The following is a 26,643-nucleotide window of genomic DNA, read 5'->3' on the forward strand; positions in this document are numbered from 1 at the left end:
TAAATTATATCCTGGGCCCTCTCCTGGGCTACGACAAGGCTGAGCATATTCGCTGAATCAGCCACACTCAGCAAACTGCAGACTTGAATCAGAACCTCAGGAGAGCCCCTTGCGAGCCAATAATCATGTTGTGCTGTAGAATGAAATGTTTTACCATTTCTAAGTATGAAGCATGGAGTAAAAAAGCCTAACACAAAGCCTCTTTTTTCACACCTTTTCAAACCTCAGTATACAGAAATATAAAAAGTAATAATAGTTAGCTATAATTTAATAAACATGAAGAATAATGGCCCATGTGATATGACATCATCACACATCAGTAAATATTTTCTATACAAACATTATTTATGTACAGTTTATTATACAAACTAAAATAAATATAAAACCATTCTTACGTTTGATCTCCCCTCAGGCACACTATTTGACTTCTGGGTTCATAAATACAGAAGCACAGGTTGTTTGATACACTTTCATTAAGAAATCAAAGAGAAAATCAATAGATCGCCTGTCTGAAGCAAAAGTCTGAGCCGTTTTCTTTTAATTCATGCAAGACTGAAGAACTGATTCAGAGAATAAGCTCCTTTTAGAGCAAGGTTCCACTTTCACCATAAATTACCTAATTGCTATAAGTAGCAATGATGAAGTAATGTTAATTGGGTAATGGCCTCCTGCCTGGCATTGGCATGACCTACACGAAGCTTGACAGACAGTTATATATTTATATCTTTCTGCCACTTTTCTTGGAAAAAAGGGAAAAAATTAAAAAAAGTGTGGAACTTTTTTATAATGGGAAACCATATGGAATTTCATGAGTCAGTTGCATTAAACGACTAAATATATAGTTATGAATATGTACTCCTAATGTAATTGAGTCTGACAATTCATTTAGTAGTATTTTAAGCAAAGCAAATGAAGAGCTAAAAAGTGAAGAATATATATATTTTTTTTCTTTGTGAAAAACAGCTTTCGTTTAAACCACTGGTAACAGATGCACTGTGAAATGTTGGCATTTCATCACTGAACAAATAATAATAATAAAATATGTTGCTAAATTAATGTTAAATCACATCAAGTGGTTATTCTGCACCTCACACATGTTTTAAAATACATAAGCAAATACAAAGCAAATTAAAACCTCCTTTTATGAACTACAATTAAATATATAGCAGGGGCGCACCAATTAAGTCATTGAGAACAAGTCAAGAATTCTATGTATAATTGCCTGAAACCAAATCATTTTGGTAATATTACGGTAATTGAGATGACTATGCTCAACCTGGGATATTTAAAAATCGTGGCTCATGTACAGCCATCACGGACTAGTGTTGTATGCCTCTGGATTTAGTTATCTTTTTATTTCAATAAAAAAAGTCCCCAGTTTTCATGTGCCCTAAACTATATTGCTATGAGAAACACTGAACTCCAGATAGGACAGAGAAGACTATGGTTTTTTTTACTTCATTTTTGGAGTGACCACCTTTCCATGGGATGAAGATGATGCCTTTGCACTTCACATGTTAAGTGCCATTTGGTACTGTAAGGATAGATTTAGAGGGTGATGGAGTAGGTAGGCACTTAACCCCCTTTCCGTTTCTACAAACAGTTAATATGACTTTAAACCCTCATCCCAATGAGAAGGGATTTGGTCGGTGTGTGGGATACATGGGCTCCACTGTGAGGACTTAATTCAATCTTAACCCCCCTATGCCACTGAGCATGGGACTAAGGCGTGGGGGAGGCACAAAACTACCTTTGTGCCTCATATAGGTTTTGTTTCTTGCATTTTAACCACCTCATCCCACTAAGTATGGTACATGGGGTTAGAGGGATATATATAGGCTCTATTTGCTATATCTCCTCAGCCTAATATTTAATTAATTCCAATTGCACACAGTAAAGAGGGATGATTGAAAGACTGTTGTTTTATTATTATTTTTGTAATCATTACTTTGTTTTAATAGCTTTTTGTGTGTTGCAGAAGGGGATATGTATATTGTCATTCAAATTGCATGCCCTTTCCTGCAATTTGCAAAATTCAAAGCCAGATTAATTACAATATGTTGAGTTCATCATTTTTTTTGACAAATTCTTTGCAAAATGCTTTAGCGTTTTAATATACAATCATGATTTTATGCTCCAACTGAGTGAAGTAAGCTTTGGGTTCTTTAATCTAAAACAGCACTTTATTAATGTAACTTGTTGCAAACGTACCTCTTCTGGTAAGCTGACAACCAAGTCATGTTGTGTCTGTGTAACCAGTACTTGCAAGAAGTACTCACTGCACGCAGCCAGCACTGCCCGATGTGCACGGAACTCCTTCCCTTCCACTATTAAAGTGACATCACAGAGAATATCCCGCTTCCACTGGTCATTGAGGCACTGAAGAATGTTTGTACAATGGACTGTTGACTCATAAACGTACATGGGGGATTCCGTCTTCTCATCTACAGACATTCCGTTTAGACCCTACAACATAGACCAACGATAAAATACAATTAGTGGAGAACCATATTTTTAAAAACGCAAATAACGATTACTTATTATAGGTAGCATTTTTAACATACTTCAATATGTCGGCAAAAGAAAGCTGAATGTAGGATATTGTAAAACCTAGTTGTACTACTCAGTGTAGTAAAATATCAAAGCTAACTTTTATGAATTGGAAATGTAAGCACATCTAATCAATGTTTCAATGCCAATGCTTGCCCTTTTTTATCTATCGAACATTGCTTCGAGTGCCAACATTCTATCACTGTTATAACAACAATGAGATACTTCCATGAATCAAGTACCTGTTAACAGGTACCATAAATGTATTGTTTTGCACATCAATGAGGGAGGACTCATGTAAACTGAGTAGTTTTAGACTGTACACATTCCACAACTTCAAGATAACACATGACACACATGGATAATGACGGCAGAAAAGAACCAACTGGCTCATCTGCTCTGTTTTCATTTAGTGGCTCTTCTTTGACAAAAAAACTGTGTTTTTATTTAAGAGGGCCAGTGTCTCTTTTTGGGACCCAAATCCCTCTATTTCCTCCTCGATATCCCACTTTCGCTGGATGAGTTTATCAGAGTGTTCCACAAGCCTAAATGTCACAATAATGTGTATAGAAACAGCAATAAATTGTGTGGATGTCTTACTCAATCTTTGTGTGGATGTCTTACTTAATCAATAAGTCCTGCCACCCAACCTTATCTCTAACCATCCCACGCCCCTAAAATGTCCTCTTCTGGCCATTTGAAATGGCTGGTATGCATTTTCCACTGTAGTCTACCTGGAGCTCTCCCTTCTGGAGAGAAGGTTGGGTGGGGAACTGGCAGGGAGCAGGGGTAAATTGGGTGGGGGAAACAGAAGGTCAGCAGGACGTTTTCATACATTCTCATAAATTTAGTTATACTAAAACATGTAAGTGCAACAATTCCCTTTTTAACATTATGCAGCATGTGGAAATATGCATATGGAAAATGTTAAATTACATATTTTTAAAAGTCTATACAGTGACCATCAGAATATCAAAATTTATCCTGTGTCATTTTTGTTATCCTACAGGGAACAATATAATGGTTTAATTGTAGGTAAGAATTATGTAGATAACATCTGACACTTTTTATCGTTCTGTCGGATTTTTATATAGCATTTCTGGACAACAGTTGGATAATGATTAGGACACATCGCAAATGAAAACAGCTGGCTGCCAGCTGCCAATGCTGTCCCAAATGACACACATAACACCATACCTGGGAACTCTCCCCACACACAGCTAGCACCATTCTTTCACATAGATTTGTTATTTAAAGCGCTATGCATGAGAGTAGGTCCCACAAAAAAAATAAAGTTTTATATATACAGTAATGTTGGTTGGCATTGAAAAACCCTGTTTTATTTAATCCAATAGATTTCCTTGCTTCTGTATACCTAGAGGCAGGCTTTGTTGTCAGTCATGTGCTACTTGGGTGACTTTTTTGTAGTCAGCTACTTGAAAACATTATAGTGAAGTGTGAATGCAAGGTAACTTAACAGTGCTCTTCTCTGCATAGCTTGACACAAACACAGGGTTGTCATATTGGCCAGGACATGAACATTTTACGTGTGCTGTCAAGTGCTGTCATGCTATATGTGGGATGTATGAACCCACAGAAGAAAATCGGTTACCCAGTTACTAGTCCCACATGTTACAGGGCAGCCCTTTTCATGTTTCTCTGAAAACAATGGTTGATATGGCAATCCTACTTACAAACCTCTGGTGCTCTCTTATCTAGAATTCTGGAATACGATTATGACCTGTCTAACCAATATTTTCTTTTTTTTCTACAAAGAGTACATTTAAGTACTCAGTTGTTTTCAAAATGTGATTTATTTTCAAGACTTAAATACGGTGTAACTGGGTAGCGATCCCTTGACATTAACAAGTAAAATTAGTTATTTACACCGTTCTCATTGGCAAATATGCAGAAATCTGCCAGTTCCACCCACCTGAAACTCCTACACACTTTAACCAATTAATTATCAATTACAGAACAGTAAAACACCAGCACGGATGCAATTTAATTATATGTTATTTTTTTTTTCTTTGTTCCTGAAAATTCTATACAACACTGATTTGGATTAATAATTCATTCACCAATAATGTTTCGGGAAAAGATAATTATGCAGTACTGCAATTCCTGTACAGAATTCAGTAATTACAGAGAACAGCTGTGTTAGCATTTTTAGAAAAAAGGTTAGAGAGCTGCTTGCGAAACTGCCATGTCACGCTTATTCAAATAAGACTAAAAATTCATAATAAAGGATTTTTTCCAGAAACAAATATATATTGAGAAATGTATATTTTAGCCTGTATTACATCTATGGATTTGGCCCATAGGCATGCTTATGGGGCTGCTAGGGCAATCCTTCGATCTTTGGCCACAGTCACTTCATAACCACCCACATCCCTCTCAATTACCCATTCAGAACTAACCATACCGCAAAGTGTACCAAGCCCCAACTCTACATGGTGACATATTTATGGATTCCACGGCCCTAGGTCTGTATCATTCAATTTGTAGATATGATCACAAGAAAGATGGGCTTGAAAGGAGAAGATATTGTTGTGTAGCTAATCGTTCCTGCTACTTCATGGTAATATTTTTCAATTTGTACAATTCTGAAAAGGCTAACATCATATTGCCCCAAATGTCAGATCATGTCATAGAGGAGGTGCCCATGGTATGAATAGTAATCTCTGGCTTTTACCCAGGGGTAAAAATGTTGAACTATACCAGGGGAATTCTGCCACCACAATTCAAGTACGTCAGAAGAAATATAATTAAACCTGTGCGCTGATTTCACTTGTATGTAGATTGTATGGTTTATTCAATTAAAAGAAAGTAATCACATTTCTTTAACAGCTTGCAAAACTTAATTAAAAGACAGTATCAAATAAGATGTGCACCTGAGGAATGGATACATCTCGCAGTTTATGGTATCTGCAATCACATGAAAAAGGGCATATGTTCCACAAACATGAGCTAAAATCTTGCTTCTATACAATGAAGGTAATATATAAAATATACAATAGGACCATTTTAATGGTTGCTATGGTGATAACACCACTTTTCAAACTTTGCATCAGAATCCCTGATAAGCACACGGTTGACAGGAATGTTTTCTGTATTTATCAAAAACCATCATGTTTACTTAGCACTTAACAGTATATATGAGTCCATCAGATACACATCATTCGAGGGCAGATAAGAACCATTTAGCCTATCTTTTCTGCCCCAGTTTCCCTGTATTAAAAGACCTTAATCAGTCTCATCTTAGATTAGTTCAGACATAATGAGGTGCATTCATTATATTTACAGCAGGAGGTATCTGCCTCTTATATCTTGCCCATTGCTTGGCATGAAAAAAAGGTAAAACATACAACATATAAAATATAAAAACAAAAGGTAAAATATGCCATTTTTTCAGTGAGCTCTGAGCAAACGGCATAAACTAAAGTGTAAACACAATTACCAACACTAAAATGTTACATAAAACTTCATTAACGATCAGTAAGCGATGTTATGGTATGTGATGGCACCAGCTTTGCACTATATTTTTTTTTGTTTGTAAAATTATCAGCTATATTATTTTTTCCTTTCCCTTTAATAAAACATGCAGCCTAAATACATCTTGCTGGTGATGTCATGGAGACAGCTTTCCCACTGAATTTATTTACATTCTTTATGAAATGGCTGGTGTATTATTAATTAGATGGGAATCAACGCAAAGGAGTTGAATATTTGTCTGGGGTCTCTTTCATCTACAAAGGAAGATATTCCTCCAATTTACATCAGTGTGACTAATCCGTTATTTATATTGAATGTGCTGGTGAAAGCAGTCATCTTGGAATTTTTTTTTTACATTGAATGCACGATGCATTACTTTTAAAGATATTGTGAAACATAAAAATCTATGCAGGAATTAGCAACACTGTAGGGTCGCGTAAGGAGAAGTGTGAGGGCAGCTATGAAGAACAGCATCGCGCAAGGCATGATAAGGGTGTTAGTAGTCGGTAGGAGTAAGGTGTGCTAGTATGAGTTCTTCAATGTGTGTGTTAGCGTGTCAGTGCTAGTGCATGTGTTAGTTACCTGGGTGGGGCAAGGGACCAGGAACTTAACATTACCTGCCCTCTGTTTCATAAGGCGCCAGCCCTCCCTTGCCTATTATGTTCTAAGAAGGCTCTTCATAGAATGTAATCATAAAAGTCCCTGTTGGTGTTATGGTCAAGTGTCCCAATACTTTTGTCCATATACTGTAAATCAAAGGCAATTACACCAGAAAACAAAATTGAAAGATATATCCAGTTTTCATAAATATAGTTATACTAAAATATGTAAGGATATTCCCACAGTGCACTGCAACTCATTCCATGTGGAAATATACATATGGAAACAGAAGACTTTAGATTACACATTTTTATAAATCTATACACTAGATTTATCCATGTCATTTTTGTATTGTCATCCTACAAGGACCCATATAATTGTTTAGTTGTAGGTGAAAGTCATGTAGATAACATCTGACACTTTTCATTGTTCTGTCTTTTTACTAAAGCATAACATTTCCGGACAACAGTTAGACGATGACTAGGACATATCGCAAACAAAAACAAAATGTACAATAGCAAGGAAAAATGTAACACAGGAAATCAAAGTCAGCACCTGTATGCTTGTGGTTTAATATGCAGGAACACAGCCTTATAAATGACAGAAGGAGGTTATCCAGGGCCACAGTTAATAACTGCCTAAAATGAAGGATTTATCTTGATTGGCTAGATTTCTAATTTTCCCACAATGTATTGTGAGAATAAAATGCATTTGGATATGCCCCTCCTTTATGTATTGGTGTGGTATCGGTGGAAGAGAAGACTTATGATTTAGTATTACTTGTAGATTCCAAGAAAAGAGTATTTACTAAACTATGGTTCTACTCTCTAAACTATCATGAGCTTTGAATTCAGACATCATGAATAATGGTTATTAAAAATTTCTAGAAATTCACAGAAATGACTCTCTATAAGGTAAAATTTAACCCAGTTATAATATTTCAGCATCAAACAGGGTATTTCAGCATCTATGGGATATTTGTCGGTATTTGACACCTTCTGAGCATGAGACAGAAACATTACTAGAAAACCCAGTAGTAATGTTGGTGGTTATGACTGTGCCACCATAAAAAATAATTATTTTCCCATATTCAGATTTCCCTACAACCTTTACAACCAGGGCCACAGTAAAAGCAATAAGGTATGATTTGGACATGACAGCTGCATGATTTGAAACTTGATATGTTTCGGTACTTAAGACCATTTTCTTTCTGTTAATCTATGCAAGGCTTGTGTGCCTTTTTCACTCTTATGACTCAGTGCTGGCTTCACGTTACATAGAAAAGCCTACTGGGTATTAGTATCTGCAAAAAAAATTAAAACATAAGCTTGTGCTACCTTACATGATAGCCAATGCGTGGAAAACGAGTAAATTCGAGAACGTGAACAATTAAGGCTAAACTGTTTTTAAGCTTCTAGTTGGCTCCCCTGTTTCTATGCATAGGGACTTCACAAATGACTTTGTATGAATAAAGGAAACTATCTTTAAAGCGGGAATTTTAAATGAATATACATCGGTATCATCTTTGGAGGAGAGTTAAACATTTTAACCTCCTGATACTGCCATACTATGCTAAATAAAGGGCCAAAACGAGGGAGCTTCCCCAGCAAGATGGGCTTAGCAGACCCTTTACAACACATAATTGATCTTGAAAGCCATCTCATCAATTAAGCTTTAAAATATATTACATAAATACATTAGGTAGGGCATTTACAGGGTTGCTCGTAGTAGCATCCACTGAATGGAGGTAACAGCTATAAAAACCAATCATCATGATTCATGCTGGGTGAACAGAGTACAGCAAATGCTAATATTAGAAGCAGACTTCCTTTAAATTTCACCTAAATTTTGGGAACTAACATAACAGGATATAGACCAACAGCTATTTTCACTTTTTAAAAAGTACGCTTTCCTAAGGAATCACTCTTTCTCTTTATGAGATGGCATTGAATAATACCCAACAGCCTTCAAAATGAATAAGAAACATTTAGAAACCAATGCCATGGAGCTCATTTAGAAGATGCCAATCCCTGATTTATGACAAAAAAGTTTTGAGAAAATATTCTGATCTGAAAAATCACATTTGCTAGGAATTAGGTAGATCATAAAGACCTTTTCCGGGTCCAGATTAAATTTATTTGTATTGTCTTTTAGCTGTTTCAGATGAGTTGAACATTAAAACTCGCTGATTTGATTGGATTATGAGAAGCTAGTGAAGTTGTAAGTTTAAACATGAATTCATGCCTCCCAAGAAAGAATTGAATTCAGAATTGTTGGTACTCAAGCATATAAATTAGAGGGTAGAGTAGAAGAAACAGTCCTGCAAGTCTGCCTGCCAAAGGTGGATGTTTTCTCAACAAAACTCTAAAAATTAAAAGGAGCATTGTGCACAAACAAACCAGTAAAGGGTCATTATATGATGGATTTGGGGTTTTAAGCTATACAAAATAAAATCAGATATCAGTAAGGCATGATATTAGGAAGATTAACACTGAATTGTTGAATGGTGTTCTGTAGAAATACTCCTGATGGTGTTTGATTACAGGGAAATGACTAACATTCAACTGACATAATGTACAGAAGCAGGAGATTAGAAGTGTTGAACACTGCAGAGAGACTTGTGGCAGACTGGCAGTGTTGGAAAAATAGCTATATTAGGGTCAAGACATGAAGGTGGCTGGCTTGTTGTGTCTACCCACATGATCATACCTAGGAACTGGAGCCAGGGATATGGCTGATTATGACACACCACACACACTTGAGACTCGATCCAGGCCAAACACAAAACAGTTCCCAGGTATACAGAGAATGCTAAGCCACCCTAAAGCCTTTTTCCTACTAAATGAGTTTAATTATGGAGCAATTCATTTTAATAGGCCACCAACCAGACCACTGTGCTAGGGGAGTCAAATGGTTGAAAGGAACTGGATGAAGTAGGCATCAAAAAGAAATGGAGAAAACACAAAGAATCACAAAAAATATCAAATGTGTCTTTAGTGCCACAGTTAAGAATAAATACACTGGAACTGCTAAGTGTGTCTGACAGAAGCAAATTTATTAGAAAGCTACCTCAGCTATTATTCAATGAACCAAAGAGGTCAAGTCGGGTCATAAACATTGTTTCAACTTATTTTTCATAACCATAACTGTTCTGCCAAGATTAGAAGAATGCATTATTGTGACGGACCACGTGCAGTTATAAGGTCAACAGGAATCACACATAAAGACTCCTCTATTCGAAACACATAGATGTGTCATACTTGGATTGAACTAACTGTAGAGGGTAGCATATTAGTCTCTACCACATTTTCTCCATTTTATTTTACTTTATCATCTTCTCAACAGAAAGACAAGATGGGTCAATGGGTTCTTATCTGCTATCAAATTCCATGTTTCTCCTGCTTCTAACTCTGGACGCTTTCTATAAATGTATGATTCACACTGAAAAAGCAAAACGGTACTAAAGTAATGTCTGTAATAATTTGAGTTTTCATTCTTCATTGTAACAGATCCAGCTCAGCAAACTTAACACTACTTTATATGGAAGTTTACAAGGAGACTGCTAAAAGGAAAACTGTGCCCCGGGCTTCTTTAAAGCGACATACTCATTTGCATTTGTTCAAAGAAACACAAGTGTCTACTCCTTGGGGTGAAGGCAGAACTATGAATGGATTAAAAATGCATATATCTTTAAAAAAAATGGATATATTATATATATGACCTCAAGGGATTTTTATAATTCCATAGGATTTCATTAATTCGTATTACTTATATAAAATATATTTTAACTCTTAATGCCAGTATAAAAAAACAACATTGTAAGCTAGTTTGAGCAGGGTCATCTTCACCTTTTATACAGCGCCGTCAGATTCCGCAGCGCTGTACACAGGGTAGACAGGACATAACCATTAGTATATAACATAACAAGATGACATACAGAAACAACTGGTGATGAGGGCTCTGATCAAATGAGTTATGTTCAAGTTACCCACTGTATAGTGCTGTGAAATAGGATAGAACTATATAAATCAACAAATAATAATAATAATATTAATAATAAAACTCCAAACTGAAGACTTGCTTTATCAAGTGTGCAAACTGAATTAACATACTGGTAAGGGTCAATGTATGTCATGTGACATACTACAGCAAATTGGGACAACAGAGAAAATGAATTAAGATGCGATTCCAGCATTTAGTTTAGGTGAATGTGATAACAGGTTTATTAAATAGGATTTCTTGGGAGCAATGTGAGCCCTAAACCATGCAGCCATTCATAAAGCAAAGACTTGTTGCCTTTGAAAGTCTTTATACCTTTAAAATACTTTCTTTTATAAAATATACCAGCACATTGTGACCTATTTAAAGCAATTTCCCAAAATAAAAATATTTTACACCCCAAAGCCAGTTGTTCAGTAATATCTTCAGTTTTACGCTGACAAGCTTGTCCTTCCTGCATTCATTTACAAAAGAATGCCTTTGGGTCAATCTTCATAATATAATTTAGTGAAGAGTAATTCCCGCGTTACCTTCTTAGCTCTCGGCACAATTATCATCTATAGACAACGGTGCCGATAGATCTTCTTTCATCCTACATTCACTATTAAATGTAAAACTGCACCTTCCAAAGTGCCCTTTTCTGTGAAACAATCACAAGGAACCTGACAGCTGTTCCTTAGTATACTACACACTATAACAATAGTATAAATTACAACTCTCCTCTTTGAGACCCACTAAAACGGTTGATTAATGGGCACTTTTGCCAGCATTTATGAGAATGTTTCATTGGGTTTATTCACTAATCCCGGAGTTTATCTTGGATGTGCATTATAAAGATCTACCCAAGTGAATTTGTCTTGGAAGAAGGGCCAAGCACCCATGCATAATGCATTATTAAATTGGGGAGAGTTCTTGAGAGTTAACTCCTCAGTAGGACTATGCATGACAGGGTCTGCTCAGACCTTCTTGCAGGAGAAGCTTGCCAGGGTTGGGACTTCCTAGTCATACATGGTAAATCCAGTTTTAGTCCAGAGGCTGATAACCAGGCTTCAATGACAGTGTGTTTAATGTACAAACATGTAGTGACATTTTGCCCCATTCATCTTCAATCCCTTCCTTCCCTCCCTTCATCTTCAGAGGGACTGGCACTGCCCCTAAGCATGGATAACTTGGACACATCGTCTTTATGTCTCTGATAAGGAGGCAGAGAATTATAGGGTATGAAGGTCTACAAAGTTCCTATGTATGGTAATAATTCATTGTTAAATCAGTGTGTTGAAACTTGAACTTATCCCATTTCGGTAAATAAACCCCTACCTCTCCAAGCACCTTTAAAACTATGTATAAAAAGCGATTCTGGTACAAAATCTGAAAAAATGGTTTTATAACCATACCATCAAATAGAATGGAGCCGTCCACTGGTTGCTATGGTTATATGAATACTTTGTAGCACAACCCTTTTCATACGCAGCCTTTAATATCTCAGTTATTCTTAATGCTACAAGGGCCAGGAAACAACACAAATTCTCCCATATTAGAACCAAGACGATTCTGCTTTCTCAGCACCTTGCATCTAAGAAAATGATTAATAATTATGACATCACTATAGGCCTGCTGGTAAGCAATAACATTATGATGAGCTAGTGGAAAGTGCTCCAATCTCCTGGAACACCAAAATGATATCAATATTGGCTATAGCTATTTTTGCTGATCTGGAAGGAAAAAAATATATAATATAGCCCAACATAATAAAAAAAGACATCAGTTAAACATATTAGCTCTAGTTTGCTCTTTAGTCTCACTCTCATATTTTCTAAAGGCGTTCACTGTTGCATTAAAGGTTGTACAGCAGCATTTCAAGGTATAATTGTACAATTCTAGGTAGATTACTAAAAACCATACCAATTTGCTTTATGCCTTCATGCAAACATCATATTCAAAATTCACAATCCACAGATAACTTTTAGCTGATAATGATAATTAATAATAATAAATGCATAATAAAAAGGCATGTGATGAATACAATATACTTTTGCTGCACTAACCAGAAGAACATGGATTGGGTTTCTATATGGTTTGATCTGTACATGAAGAAGAGCAAGTATGTGTACTTATGTTGATTTATAAAGTATGTGCCTGTTACCCATATTCATTAGTAAGCGCAGGCTGGCACTGTACTATGCTCTCTACAACGCACTGGAAGGCAAATTTGTCATTGTTTAGCCTTGGTCAGCTACCTCCAGCATTGTACAACATCACCTAGATAAATGAAGGAAATGCCTTATTTTACAGAAAATGCACCAGCTATTCAATTAATGGAACAAGGGCAATACCACGGATAAGAAGAAGGTTATGAATTTTCTATAAAACAAATCAGACTCGTTAGTATGGCTTCTGGCCATATACTGACATGCTATCAATTAAACCAGAGTCACAGAAGATTGGTCAGCCCAATAAAAAGGCAAATTTACAATAGATGTAACAGACCCTTGAGCAGATGTAAGTATGTGAAAAAAACTGCTGACACAGAGATGAACAGCACTTTCAGCAGTGCAGCCACTAATGTGTACTGCATACTAATGAGCAACCTTAAGCCATTGAACTCTTACTGCAGAATATCTAGCATTATTTATCTATAAAGTCACACGTGAAAAGGCAGATGCACATGTATTTATTTCATTTAAAGAACATACCTCTGGGGTCTGAAAAGTTTATATGGATTTGATTTTCGATTCCAGGAATGCTGGTTTGGTAAAAACATGTATCACAAGCATCTTTCATGTAGGTCAAAACAATAGGTCCTTCTTTAACGAAGGTGGACATCTGGTGTAACGCGGAGACATAGTGTTAATTTTTCAAACTATGTTGGTGGCATACTCTAGGATTTTTTTTTGAGCAATTACCCGAATTTTGGAATGTGCATACATTAAACATATACATTAAGAATCAGAGTTGCATTGGTTACAATATCTGTTATGGTTCACAGTGTGGCCACATATGACTATGTTCAATTTACATTACATTTATTTATATAGCCTCAGTAGATTCCGTAGCGCTGTTACAATCGGTGGGATAATTTAAAGTCACACACAATGACAAACTGGTTCAAAAGGAGAAGAGGGCCCTGCTCTTGTGAGCTTACAATCTAGATGATCTGTTGAGGTTGATGATTGCTAGCAGTGTTTTCAGAGAGCTTTCAAAAGTTGCGTACAAGCGAGAAAATCTGACAGAACGGGGAAGGGAATTGCACAGGAGGGGTGCAACATGGGTGATATCTGACAAAAGACAGCGAACATGCAGCTCATCCTGCTATTTCCTTGAACTAACATACAGCAAAGGTTTACTTTCTTAATAGTACCTAAAAGTGCAAAATAAAAAAATCTAAATAAATATTCTGAAATACCTGGCCCAAAACACTAAAAATACCACTTCACAATATATAAAACATCATCAATGTCAACGTCTAGCTCAGTATATAGCAAGTAGAGTTATTCTGTACCGAAGGCTATGTCTGGATCACTTTAGAATGATAGGAGTCATGCTATACCACCATCTGTGTATGGCTTTTCTTCTCAATGAAAAATGAGTTTATGATGAAGTGGCCAATGCAGAAAAAACTTGGACACCCCTGTAATTTACAATATAACTAAATATATAGAAAGAACCAACACTACACATCCTTAATAAACCTTGCATCAGGGTGTGGTGGCAATGCTAAGTATAATTTTGAAGGTTCTCTTTAATCTTTTATTAAAATGTAACAAAGGAAGCATTGATTTTCCTTAGATTCGTTACAGAATATAGGGAACCAAGTGACATTTTCCCCTAAAAAATCACACTTGTAAAACAAGTTATTACCGAAAGCAGCATCTTTTTGTCCCCTACCTGAGTAACGTCAGAGAGTTGTAGCTACATTCTACATGATCAAGAGCAGATTGAACACAAAGAGAAACAAGCACCATGATGGACAAGTATTCAAGGAGCTAAAGGAGAAATAGAGCAGTCACTGAGTGACTTAATCATATAGTGATAGACATAAGCCATTCTATTCTACAGGAGCGGATCCTGTAATAGTCTACAAAGTTGAAAGTAAAACTAAAAGCTCCGTGAGTGGAAGTTAAAAAAAAAAAACCTCCACAGTGTGATACAAGCATAACTGCCTTTAACAATGTGTTCACTCTCCTAAAATAAACAGCTGAAAAGTCACTAAAACTGGAAATATTCTCAATGATGAGTTATGTCGGCAGCACACCTCAGATAAGAGATATCGGCTTTGCATAGTTATCGCACATGTGTATGTTCTTATATATTACGTCTAAATAATAGTCTTATTTAGCATTTATTTCCTGTTTGGTTTTCTATGAAACCAAAATAAAGGAAGTGCCGACACAGATAAAATCCATTTACACAGGTCAAGGAGGATTAAAAGAAACAAACTGATATAGATCACTTATTTAACTAATATTAATATTGAATAAACAAACATACCTCCCAAATGTCCATTGGTGTGTGTAAGGGGGTCTCTCTTTAAGACCTCATTCTTTCTGTCTGTAAGTAACACACACGTTTAAATTCTGATTTCAATTCATTTTCAGTGCTTGTAAATGTAAACATTTTCACGTCATGTAAAATGAAAATCCGGGGAGATTTATGACTCTTGTTTAGACTTTCAACACTTTGATTACTCATCTCTAGATGTAATTTAAAGGTGCAATGCGTACTATCGAAACAGTTCGATGCTTGTTGAAGCACATTAAAGAAAATCTATAGTGAAAAATTTGCTCTGGAGTTGTGCACCTTTGAATGTATGGTAGTGTAATGTAATTTACTGTCATGGCAATCGTATCTGCTAGGTTTATTTGTTTTAACGGTTTTATTGATCTGAATTTACAGCGTGTAGTGACTCATTCTGTCTCTATAATAACTACCCTTCCATACTCCTGCATTCTCTGACATTCCTTGTTTTGAGAGTATAGATTTATTTCTAATACAGGCGAATCAATGGGAAAATCTGAGTAATTCTAAAAAAAAAAACACAGTAAGGAGTTAATTTGGCAGTAGATTACTATTAAGGGGTAATTAAGATTATAAGTAATAGTATATGAATTCCAAGAACACATTTATGAAAGCAACAGAACTTTCAATGAAACAAATGCTTGTAAATTGCAATATTATACACATCTTCAACAGTTAAAATACATGAATGACTGCATAATTTGTGTGATGAATGCACTGGTAGATAAAATACATGCAAAGAATTCTTTACTTTCTCATACCTACTGACATCTAACCTAAAATTGTGGTGTTTCCATGGTAACAAAGCTTCACCAGCACAGTTGCCTGTGTCCCACGCATCACATGATGTACAGAAGCAGAATGAAAAGGGCTTGGACAGGACATGACCCTAATATGTGCATCACGGGCTAAATCCATGGTTCATTAAAGTTTGATTAAGATCTACACTGGAACACGTAATCCAGCAACAGTATTCTTCTTAAACTTGTTTTTATGTATGTACATAAACACTTTTATTGTTTATTATTATTTATTGTTTTATATTGTGCCATCATATTCCATAGCGCTGTGCAATGGGTAAACAGACATAATGAGTAATATATAACATAACAATTTGACTTATAGAAACAACAATGTTCTCACCAGCATGTTAAGCAATAAACCTTGGAAGTCATTATATTCTTTCCTCTGATGTTTTAATTATATAAAACAGACACTTTGAAGAAGCCTTCAATTTCTATGGCAGCGAAATAGCATTGCTTGAGAAATTATGAATGAGGTGTAATCTTACGTGATTAGAATATAATATCTTGTATGATTTTGGAGGCTCAACAGCATTAGGAATGATGTTTATAATGCTGTGTTTGGTTACAAAAGTGTTAATTTCAGAAGGGCTGGTGAAGCAGCATCTTGGCAGAAAAAAATGATGTGACCTGGTACCATGATCAACAATAAGAAACCTTTGGCAGTCTAATTCCCGGTACATTTTCTTACACCACATTTAGTGGCAACCTATTAATAAATAGAAAAAACTGAAAGAATTGAGAAGTAGGCAACTGCAGGTTTTTTTTGCTACTGATGGTCACCAGATCATCCACACTTAATGCTAAAGACTTATCACACAGATGACAACTGAAAGAAAATAACTGTGTGGGTATTTACTAAGCAGTTAAAATCATGTAAGCTAAAGTACACACTGATTTGACCAGAATATTATTAATTTGCATTGTTAACCAACTGTATAGATATGCTTGGACAAGAAGACGACACTAGAGCCGTCAGTTATATAATAATGTCTTTAGTCATGTAGAGTTAATCTTCTGCTTGAGTATGTGGTTTTTTCTGTACAGTGAGTCATGTGTAAACACAAGGGAAAGTCAACAGGACCACGGTAGCCAAGAAACAATGGCTAGACCACTCTACCTATTCCCAATGATGGACATGAAATATATTAACCTTCCAAAAACAGAAGTTCAGGATAAAGCCTTGGTGTAAAGATATGGGAATTTATGAAACTTACAAGGCAAGAAACAAGTGAAAAAAATAATTGGCCCATTCTCAAAAATAACAACCGACAATATAAGAAATGAGAATTCTTGAAAACTTGCCATGCATTACAAGAAGATGTCAAACAACATGACATGTGGCTTGATAATAAGGTGAAATTATGGAACACCATCAACACTTGTTTCCATTACACAGCCAGGTAGGGAAAAATTATATTTTAATGGCTTGAAATTTTTAAATTAGATTAAAAAAGACTTTTATGCATGCAGTTCTATTGTGTATCACTCATTGCTAATTATGTAAGTAAATCTAACACATTTAAAAGATGTTTCACACGGTCTTCTTCGAACTGTCATCAAATGGCCATGTGTAATCCTACTGTATCTTTTCAATTTCTAAAACTAACCAAATAGATTAAACAAAATAAAGCCACAAATGTAGCTATATTATTTAATCACAGATTAAACTGCTATTTTCCGAGAATTGATAAAGAACGTTTGCATATGTATCAGATAGAATAAACAGCCCGCTGAAGAGAACTGCAGTATACAGCAGACTGTGCTATATAAATCAATATGTGATAAATAATAATAATAATAATAATAATCTTGTATAAAGTAAAGGACCTGTAGCATTTTATTAAGCTTCTCCAAAGCAGTGCGGTTACTTTTAGGACTGAAGCTGGCAGTAAGTGCTGACTTATCTATAACACAACATGTCGCTGCAGACAAATGTCAATGACAATGACGGAAAACCAGCTTGTGAACATTGCCTGTCATGCCAGAGATTTATTGGAGAGCCAGTTGCAGAATATGCAGTGTAATTTAATGAGATGAGAACAACAGACAAGCAGTCATCTGAAACTTCTTCATGGTGAATGACGGAATTTGCTTCCTAATTTGTGCCTAGCGGTCAGAGAGCCAAGAGGATTCTAAAAAGTACTCTGAAGGTAGCAAGCTGCTTTTTTATAGCGCAGCAGCGTAAATTTAGCTAGATATGTGTAGGGCTTAAATATTTAATGCAAAATTGTCGCTTATTATTTATAAATTACCAAATGAATTGCATTTTAAGTGAATGGAGGAGAGCATCTTATGCTAAACAGGTTCAACATGTCCTTTTTTTTTACATTAGAAACACTTAATGTACGCAGTCTCTCTCGTTTAGATAAGTGGATTTCAGTGCATTCGGGATTAGATAGCGCCTTCACAGAAAGCAGAAGAATACAAAGCAAGTCCGTCTATATAAAGCAAGCCCTCATCATTTCAATCATGGGTCACTGAAACAGAGCAAATGTATGGAGAAGATGATTCTGTGCATTTTCATGCAAAATAAGACAAATTATAAGGTGGTACTCTGTATTAAAGTGCATATGATGTCCGGAGAGTTAATTATTAACATACTTTAAAACTCTGTGATAGATCTTATGGTTGTCTTAAGGTCAGTCTTACTACCGTAATGTGTTTATTCCCATTGATGCAAAAAGCCTTCTGCAGAGTTTTATTATTTGTAGGCAAAGACAAGCCTGATGGATTTCTCAAGTTGGGTGCAAGTCCAAAATACTTTAGTCGTTGAATATTCCATAATTCCTTCTATGCCTACCTGGGAACTCTCCATGTTTGATCCAGGTAAGGTGGTGGTGCTTAGATACACCTACTATATGCCCACCTTCCCTCCTATAGAAGACTGTGGGGGCTAGCCCTGCCCTTATGCTGCTATTCATAGCTTGCCTACTCCCTGCCCACTATCTCTCCTATCTCTCCTAGTTATTTGAGCTATCCCCATTGCCAAGATGTCCTCCATGTTTGACAATGCGGTCAGGTGTACATCTTGCTCAATGTATGCAATCCTTGATCAGCGCTTCGAGGGTGCATATTGCTGTGCGAGATGTGTGCAGGTTGCTCATTTGGAAGCACAAATCCTGAGTCTAGAGGAGCAACTGGCAACACTGAGATCTATTGACAACTTGGAGAGGAGTCTGCTGCTCACTGAGCAAGCTCTCTCGCGGGTAGAGGTGGGGGAGGATAGCGGGATGGAGGTACAGGACAGTCAGGCAGCTAGCTGGGTTACAGTTAGAAGGCGGGGTAGGGGGAAAAGCACCAGGGAGGCTAGTCCTGATCTAGCACACCCCAACAAGTTTGCCCGGTTGGCAGATGAGGGGGATGTTAGTTCAGAGTTAGCAATACTGCAGCAAGTCACTGCCTCTGACCTCCAGAGCGGTGTCTGCTCCAGTAAGGAGGGAAGGACGAGCACAGGGCAGGCCAGACAGGTGCTGGTAGTAGGGGACTCTATTATTAGGGGGACAGACAGGGCAATCTGTCACAAAGACCGGGATCGCCGAACAGTGTGTTGTCTACCTGGCGCTCGAGTTCGGCACATCGCGGATCGGGTTGACAGATTACTGGGAGGGGCTGGAGAAGACCCAGCTGTCATGGTGCACATTGGCACCAATGACAAAGTAAGAGGTAGGCGGAGTGTCCTTAAAAATGATTTCAGGGACTTAGGTAGCAAGCTCAAGGCAAGGACCTCCAAGGTAGTATTTTCTGAAATATTACCTGTACCACGTGCCACACCAGAGAGGCAGCGGGAGATTAGGGAGCTAAACAAGTGGCTCAGAAGCTGGTGTAGGAAGGAGGGGTTTGGGTTCATGGAGAACTGGGCCGACTTCTCTGTCGGATACAGGCTCTACGGTAGGGACGGGCTGCACCTCAATGGGGAGGGTGCAGCTGTACTCGGGGAGAAGATGGCCAGAAGGGTGGAGGAGTGTTTAAACTAGGGAAAGGGGGGGAGGGAAACTACAATATAGAAGGGGAAGATAGTATAGATAGAGAGCTGGGGCATATAAATGTACCTGGGGGTGGAGCGGAGGGAGGGGTTAGAATAGTTAATAGGGATAGGCTTGATAGGAGAAAAAACCATACACCTCTAAATTGTATGCTTACTAATGCCAGAAGTCTGACCAATAAAACTGGCGAACTGGAGTTAATAATGTCTGCAGAAAATTATGACATAGTGGGTATAACAGAGACATGGTTGGATGATAGCTATGACTGGGCGGTTAATATACAGGGTTATAGTCTATTCAGGAAGGATCGAAAAAAACGAAAAGGGGGAGGAGTTTGCCTTTATGTAAAGTCCAGCCTAAAGGCCACACTGCGGGAGAATATATGTGAGGGAAATGATGATGTGGAGTCATTATGGGTAGAAATATATGGAAAGAAAAATAATAAAATACTGATCGGGGTTTGCTATAAGCCACCAAATATAATTGAAGCAGCAGAAGATCAATTATTAAAGCAAATAAACAAGGCAGCAAATCACAATGAGGTGGTTATTATGGGGGACTTTAACTATCCCGACATAAACTGGGAAACCGAGACCTGTGAATCTCATAAAGGAAACCGCTTTCTGACTATAAGTAAAGATAATTATCTGTCCCAAATGGTACAGGACCCAACCAGAGGGGGCGCTCTACTGGACTTAATATTAACCAACAGACCTGACAGAGTAACTAATGTGCAGGTCAGAGGGCACCTAGGAAATAGTGATCACAATATAATACATTATAACTTGTCGTTCAATAAGGGAACTCTTAGAGGAGCCACAAGAACTATGAACTTTAGGAAGGCAAAGTTTGATCAACTAAGAGAAGCCCTTAACACTGTAAATTGGGAAAATGTCCTCAAAAACAAAAGCACAGATACTAAATGGGAGATTTTTCAAAATATCTTAAATTCTCACTGTGAAAAGTACATACCGTATGGGAATAAAAGTGTCAGGAGCAAGAGAAAACCAATGTGGATAAATAAAAATGTAAAGGTGGCAATAAATGGCAAAAAAAAGGCATTTAAGCTACTAAAACAGGAAGGCAGTGAGGAAGCACTAAGAAGCTATCGGGAAAAAAATAAAATATGTAAAAATCAGATAAAAGCAGCAAAAGTGGCGACAGAAAGACTCATTGCCAAAGAGAGTAAAACAAACCCCAAAATGTTCTTTAACTATATAAATAGTAAAAAGGTTAAAAATGAAAGCGTCGGCCCCTTAAAAAGTAATGAGGGAGAAGTTATAGACGGGGATCAGGAAAAAGCGAATCTATTAAATATATTCTTCTCTGCTGTATTCACAGAGGAAAATGAAATGCCAGGTAATATACAGCAGGATGAGATAAATGCCCCAGTACATGTCGCCTGTCTAACCCAGGAAGAAGTGCAGTGCCGCCTAAAAAAAATCAAAATAGACAAATCACCAGGTCCAGATGGCATTCACCCCCGCGTTCTAAGGGAGTTAAGTAATGTAATAGACAGACCCCTATTTCTAATATTCAAGGACTCTATAGTGACCGGGTCTGTTCCCCAGGACTGGCGCATTGCAAATGTTGTGCCAATATTCAAAAAGGGGACAAAAAGTGACCTGGGGAATTATAGGCCTGTTAGTTTAACTTCTGTTGTATGTAAACTGTTTGAGGGTTTCCTAAGAGATGCTATTTTGGAGTATCTCAATGAAAATAAATGTATGACTCCATATCAGCATGGGTTTACAAGGGATCGGTCCTGTCAAACTAACCTGATCAGCTTTTATGAGGAGGTGAGCTCAAGACTGGATCGGGGAGAATCGCTGGATGTCGTATATCTTGATTTTTCCAAAGCATTTGATACGGTGCCACATAAAAGGCTGGTACATAAAATGAGAATGCTTGGGCTGGGGGAGAATGTGTGTATGTGGGTAAGTAACTGGCTCAGTGATAGGAAACAGAGGGTGGTTATTAATGGTACATACTCTGAGTGGGTGACTGTTACTAGTGGGGTACCACAGGGGTCAGTTTTGGGTCCTATTCTTTTTAATATATTTATTAATGACCTTGTAGAGGGATTGTATAGTAAAGTATCAATCTTTGCAGACGATACTAAGCTCTGTAGCGTGGTTAACACAATAGAGGACAGTGCACGATTACAAATGGATCTGCATAGGTTGGAGGCTTGGGCTGGGATGTGGCAGATGAGGTTCAACACGGATAAATGTAAGGTTATGCACATGGGGAAGAAAAATCCAGGCTGGGAATATGTATTAAATGGGAAAACACTGGGGACGACTGACATGGAAAAGGACTTAGGAGTCTTGGTTAACAGTAAATTTACCTGTAGCGACCAGTGTCGGGCAGCTGCTGCTAAGGCAAATAAAATCATGGGGTGCATCAAAAGGGGCATGGATGCCCATGACAAGGAAATAATTCTACCATTGTACAAGTCACTAGTCAGACCACACATGGAATACTGTGTACAGTACTGGGCACCAGTGTACAAGAAAGATATAGTGGAGCTGGAGAGGGTTCAAAGACGGGCAACCAGAGTAATAAGGGGAATGGAAGGACTGCAGTACCCAGAAAGATTATCAGAATTAGGGTTATTTAGTTTGGAGAAAAGACGGCTTAGGGGGGACTTAATAACTATGTATAAATATATAAGGGGGCAGTACAGAGATCACTCCCAGGACCTATTTATACCCAGGACTGTATCTATAACAAGGGGACATCCTCTACGGCTGGAGGAAAGAAGGTTTCTACACCAGCACAGACGGGGGTTCTTTACAGTAAGAGCGGTGAGACTATGGAACTCTCTGCCAGAGGAAGTGGTAATGGTAAACTCAATAAAAGAGTTTAAAAGGAGCCTGGACGTGTTTCTTGAAAGCAATAATATCACAAGTTATGGATAGTAAATTAATAGGGACAGAACGTTGATCCAGGGATTTATTCTCCATATTTGGAGTCGGGAAGGAATTTTCCCCCTGGTATGGGGCAATTGGCATCTGCTTCATAAGGGTTTTTTGCCTTCCTCTGGATCAACACGGTAGGGACACAATATGTATATAGGTTGAACTTGATGGACTTTGGTCTTTTTTCAACCTTATGAACTATGTTACTATGTTACTATGTAAAACTATGCATGGGCTAGACATCCCCACACCTAACTAGTCTCACCCTTACAAAGCCACTCCTCAGAAGCGGGAGAGCTCTGGGTAGCCTGCTCTTGGATGCTTCTATGATATATATCATTACTATAATTAAAGAAACAAAGGTTTGAGGTACTGTTCAGGGGTACCTTCTGTTCGCATGTTTATCTTGAGCCAGATCACCATATCACATTAGGTCAAGTCAGCAATTAAAATGTACAAATTCAAACATGTACAAATCCTTACAGACACATTAATCCCGTGATTTCTTGCATTAAACAGGTTTATCTTTAGGTTTCCAAGAAATAATTTAAATGGGGAAGGGTAATCATCCAACGCCTTAGAACGGGACATCAACATGTCTGCTTCCAGCGGTGTGTGTGGAAAGATTAGAATGTCTAATATATAGAACCACACCTATTCTTCAATGCAACCCAGATGAAAAGAAAATCATGGCGAGTGTATTTTCCATTTCACATTAACTGTGTTCTTTTTTTTTCACCTGTACATGTAAGGCTAAAGGTCTTATGATTATGATTTGGGTTTTCTAGCGTGCTGTGCAACCATTCTTCAACATAATTACGACAAAGCATCTTTTCAAACCACACAGTTAAACAAAGATACAGCAGCAGGGGCTAAATGATGATAACTGTTTGCTAGTGTCATACATTTTTGTCTTTTGTGAGAAATATCATAACAGGCATAAAATAATGTCCTTGCTGCATCTGCAAATCGAGATGGCTTCTCGCCTCAAGGAAACAATAAAAGGTTATTATACATACGTTTCTCAAATTTCATCTTCAAGAGGCATAGCAATTAACAACCAGTAGGCAGCATTATCAGGTATTTGGAAAAATATTGACAGAATGGGAACAATCTACTGATAATAAATACACTTTCCCGTGCAGTTGTTGGTAGCCATTGATACTTGAGTTAAGGCAACTTAGACATGTTTCTTCTATGGAAATTATGTCTCCCACATTCAAGTTTTGGCATAACAGTTACACTATCCCACTATTTTACCGATCTCCATTGGCAGTACCAATGTGTTTACCTAGAACAAATTCATTGTGGTTGAGAGTAATTGTAACCATTTTTAATGTGATAAAGCTGTTGGAAATAATTGCCTTGGTTTTGGTCAGTATGTCACTAGCAGTTCAACAAGATATTACTGAATTAAATATGTATGCCAAGAATAACATCAGAAGACAGCTGAAACGGCTGACACCGTGGGTAAAAATGAACAAATTGGTGATACCTTTATTGGCTGGCTGACTAAATTGCATTAGATTGCAGGTTGTGGAAGCTACTTAGGTATCTTCTTCAGGGATAATATGTTCTTCGTCTTGCAAGGTCTTGCAAATCAGTTTTTATGCTGCCATTTTTAAATGGACACTCCAGCCGTGACATGCATGTTAATCAATATGGTAGCTGCGTGGCCCCTTTACATTTTTTATTGTCTGTTTCGCAAATGCATGGGGAACTCTGTAGGATAACCCCAAATACTTTGTGCCAGATAACAGCATTATTTTAATGTATTTATTTACTTAGTTATCAAAGAATGCACGTTAAAAAATTATTTAAAGTGGGTAGTCATAGACATTACTATCCCTTTAACAAATTCATTTTCATTCAATTGGTACAATTCTGTACCTCTATCTACGTGGAGCGAAAAGTTCTATAGAGACTATGAGCCGAGATACTTACTTAAAAACAGAAAAGTGAAAAATCAGTTAAGCAATTATACTTCACATGTAATTAACTGAATGACACTAAGACTGAGATGCATAAGCACATTGTTTCCATAAAGATCATATTATAATGGATCAATAATAACAATGGCTCGATTTTAAGAGCTGTTGTCCCTTTTAATGCTTTCAAATAAAAGTTTAGACCATGTATAAAAGAGCTATGCATTGCTATGAAATTATATGCAGAGAATATCTGATAAAAAGTCACACAACTGCCTTCCCATATGTCAGACACTGACTGATCCTTTAATTTCACATATAGGGTTAGTGTGACGACAGTGTGTTAAGCTGAAAGGTCTACCATATGCAAGGAATGAGGAAACAGACATGTTACACTGGAGACGTCAGCAACAGGGTCACACATGTAAGTGATAAGAGGACTTCTTTTGCAGTGTCACTGATTTCTTGGAAGGTCTGATTGATGGCCACGTCTGTTTGGTTAGACTTCATTCCAACTTTTCCTCTCTCTCTAATTCTCTCTACCATACATAGCCCTAGAAAACTACTTATGTAGTGCTGCAACAGAAAAGGCAAGTGATCGCAAGTAAAATGAATACCTTTTATAGCTTAATCTAATCAAAGAACAAAACAAAGCTCAGTCCATACGCAGAAAACACCTATATGAAGCCAAATATTGGGGATTCCGTCACATTATATGGCCATTAATTACGTAACCTGCCACTAAGTCAAAGTACCCCAATTCATTTAATCAAAGTAAATGTATTCTGCAGTGTATCCCCTCACTTTAGTGGGAATAGACAGATGCCACCTGGACAAATTGAATGCACTTTGGACTTTAAAGATTGTTACTAAGAAATAGTTGTCCGTTTCACCAGTTGTATGTAATAATTAAATGCTTGCTTTTGAGTTTCATTAGTCCCATATCAGAAATACGAAGGCAGAAAATTACCAAACTAGTAGGACATATAAGCTTCACTTACAGTAAATTGTTTTTGGAAAATGTCTTTTCAAAAAAACCCTTGAGTTGTAGTTTGATTCAACAATTGGTATGAATTTGCAGTAACTGCAAATTTGATCACACTTTTGATTTTAGTTGATTTCACAAAAACTCACGGAAACGTAAAAAAAATAATTTCAACCGTCTTTCAGGTGCATAAAATGCAAAGACAATTAAAGGGGAAGTCCTGTGAAAAAAAAAATATTTTTCTCATTGAGCATAAAATACAGTGCTGTATATGCAGTTTAGCACTGACACAAATCTGGCTTTATCTTACTTTGGGCTACTTTGCCTGTTCAAACACCAAACTGGGCTGAATTATGGTGATTTTTAAAAACTAATTTTTCAACTCGTAATAATAATAGTTGGAGGTAGTTTATCTTAAAGTTTGAAACTATGTTTTTCTTCCCTGATAGAGAAGGATTTTTCATTTAGGAATTTTTAATCAGGTGTATCAACTGCCCAACTGAGACAGAATGCTGACCAAGTTCCTGCAGTGAGGTACACTTGTTTTCACCAAAATCTGTAGAGCAGATCTAGTAAAGATTACCAATTGTATATTGATTTAGGTCAACATTGTGTGGCTTATCTAAGGAGTAGATAGTTACTATCTGTGACCTGATCGCTTTCTGAATGCAGATGGTATTTCCCAAATTATTATTTATTGTTTTGTATAGCGCCATCAAATTCCATAGCGCTTTACAATCGGTAGACAGGAAATAACAGTAGTATATAACAATTTGATGTAAGAGATTATAAAATATGTGGGATGTTGGTAAATTAAGCAAGCAATCACCTAACACATGGAAAAACGTAATTCACTTA

At 37.1% G+C, this 26,643-nt stretch overlaps 1 protein-coding gene across 1 annotated transcript in view; it reads right to left on the bottom strand.

Moving 5' to 3' along the window:
- Positions 1–26,643, bottom strand: part of BACH2 (BTB domain and CNC homolog 2) — a 128,882-nt gene that overhangs the window by 32,956 nt on the left and 69,283 nt on the right. Inside the window, exon 5 of the mRNA XM_053461053.1 lies at positions 2,212–2,466. Within this exon, the coding sequence (XP_053317028.1) occupies positions 2,212–2,466 (255 nt within the window). The remainder of the gene's footprint in view (positions 1–2,211; positions 2,467–26,643) is intronic.

The sequence above is a fragment of the Spea bombifrons genome, chromosome 3 (assembly GCF_027358695.1).
Source record: "Spea bombifrons isolate aSpeBom1 chromosome 3, aSpeBom1.2.pri, whole genome shotgun sequence".
NCBI lineage: Eukaryota > Metazoa > Chordata > Amphibia > Anura > Pelobatidae > Spea > Spea bombifrons.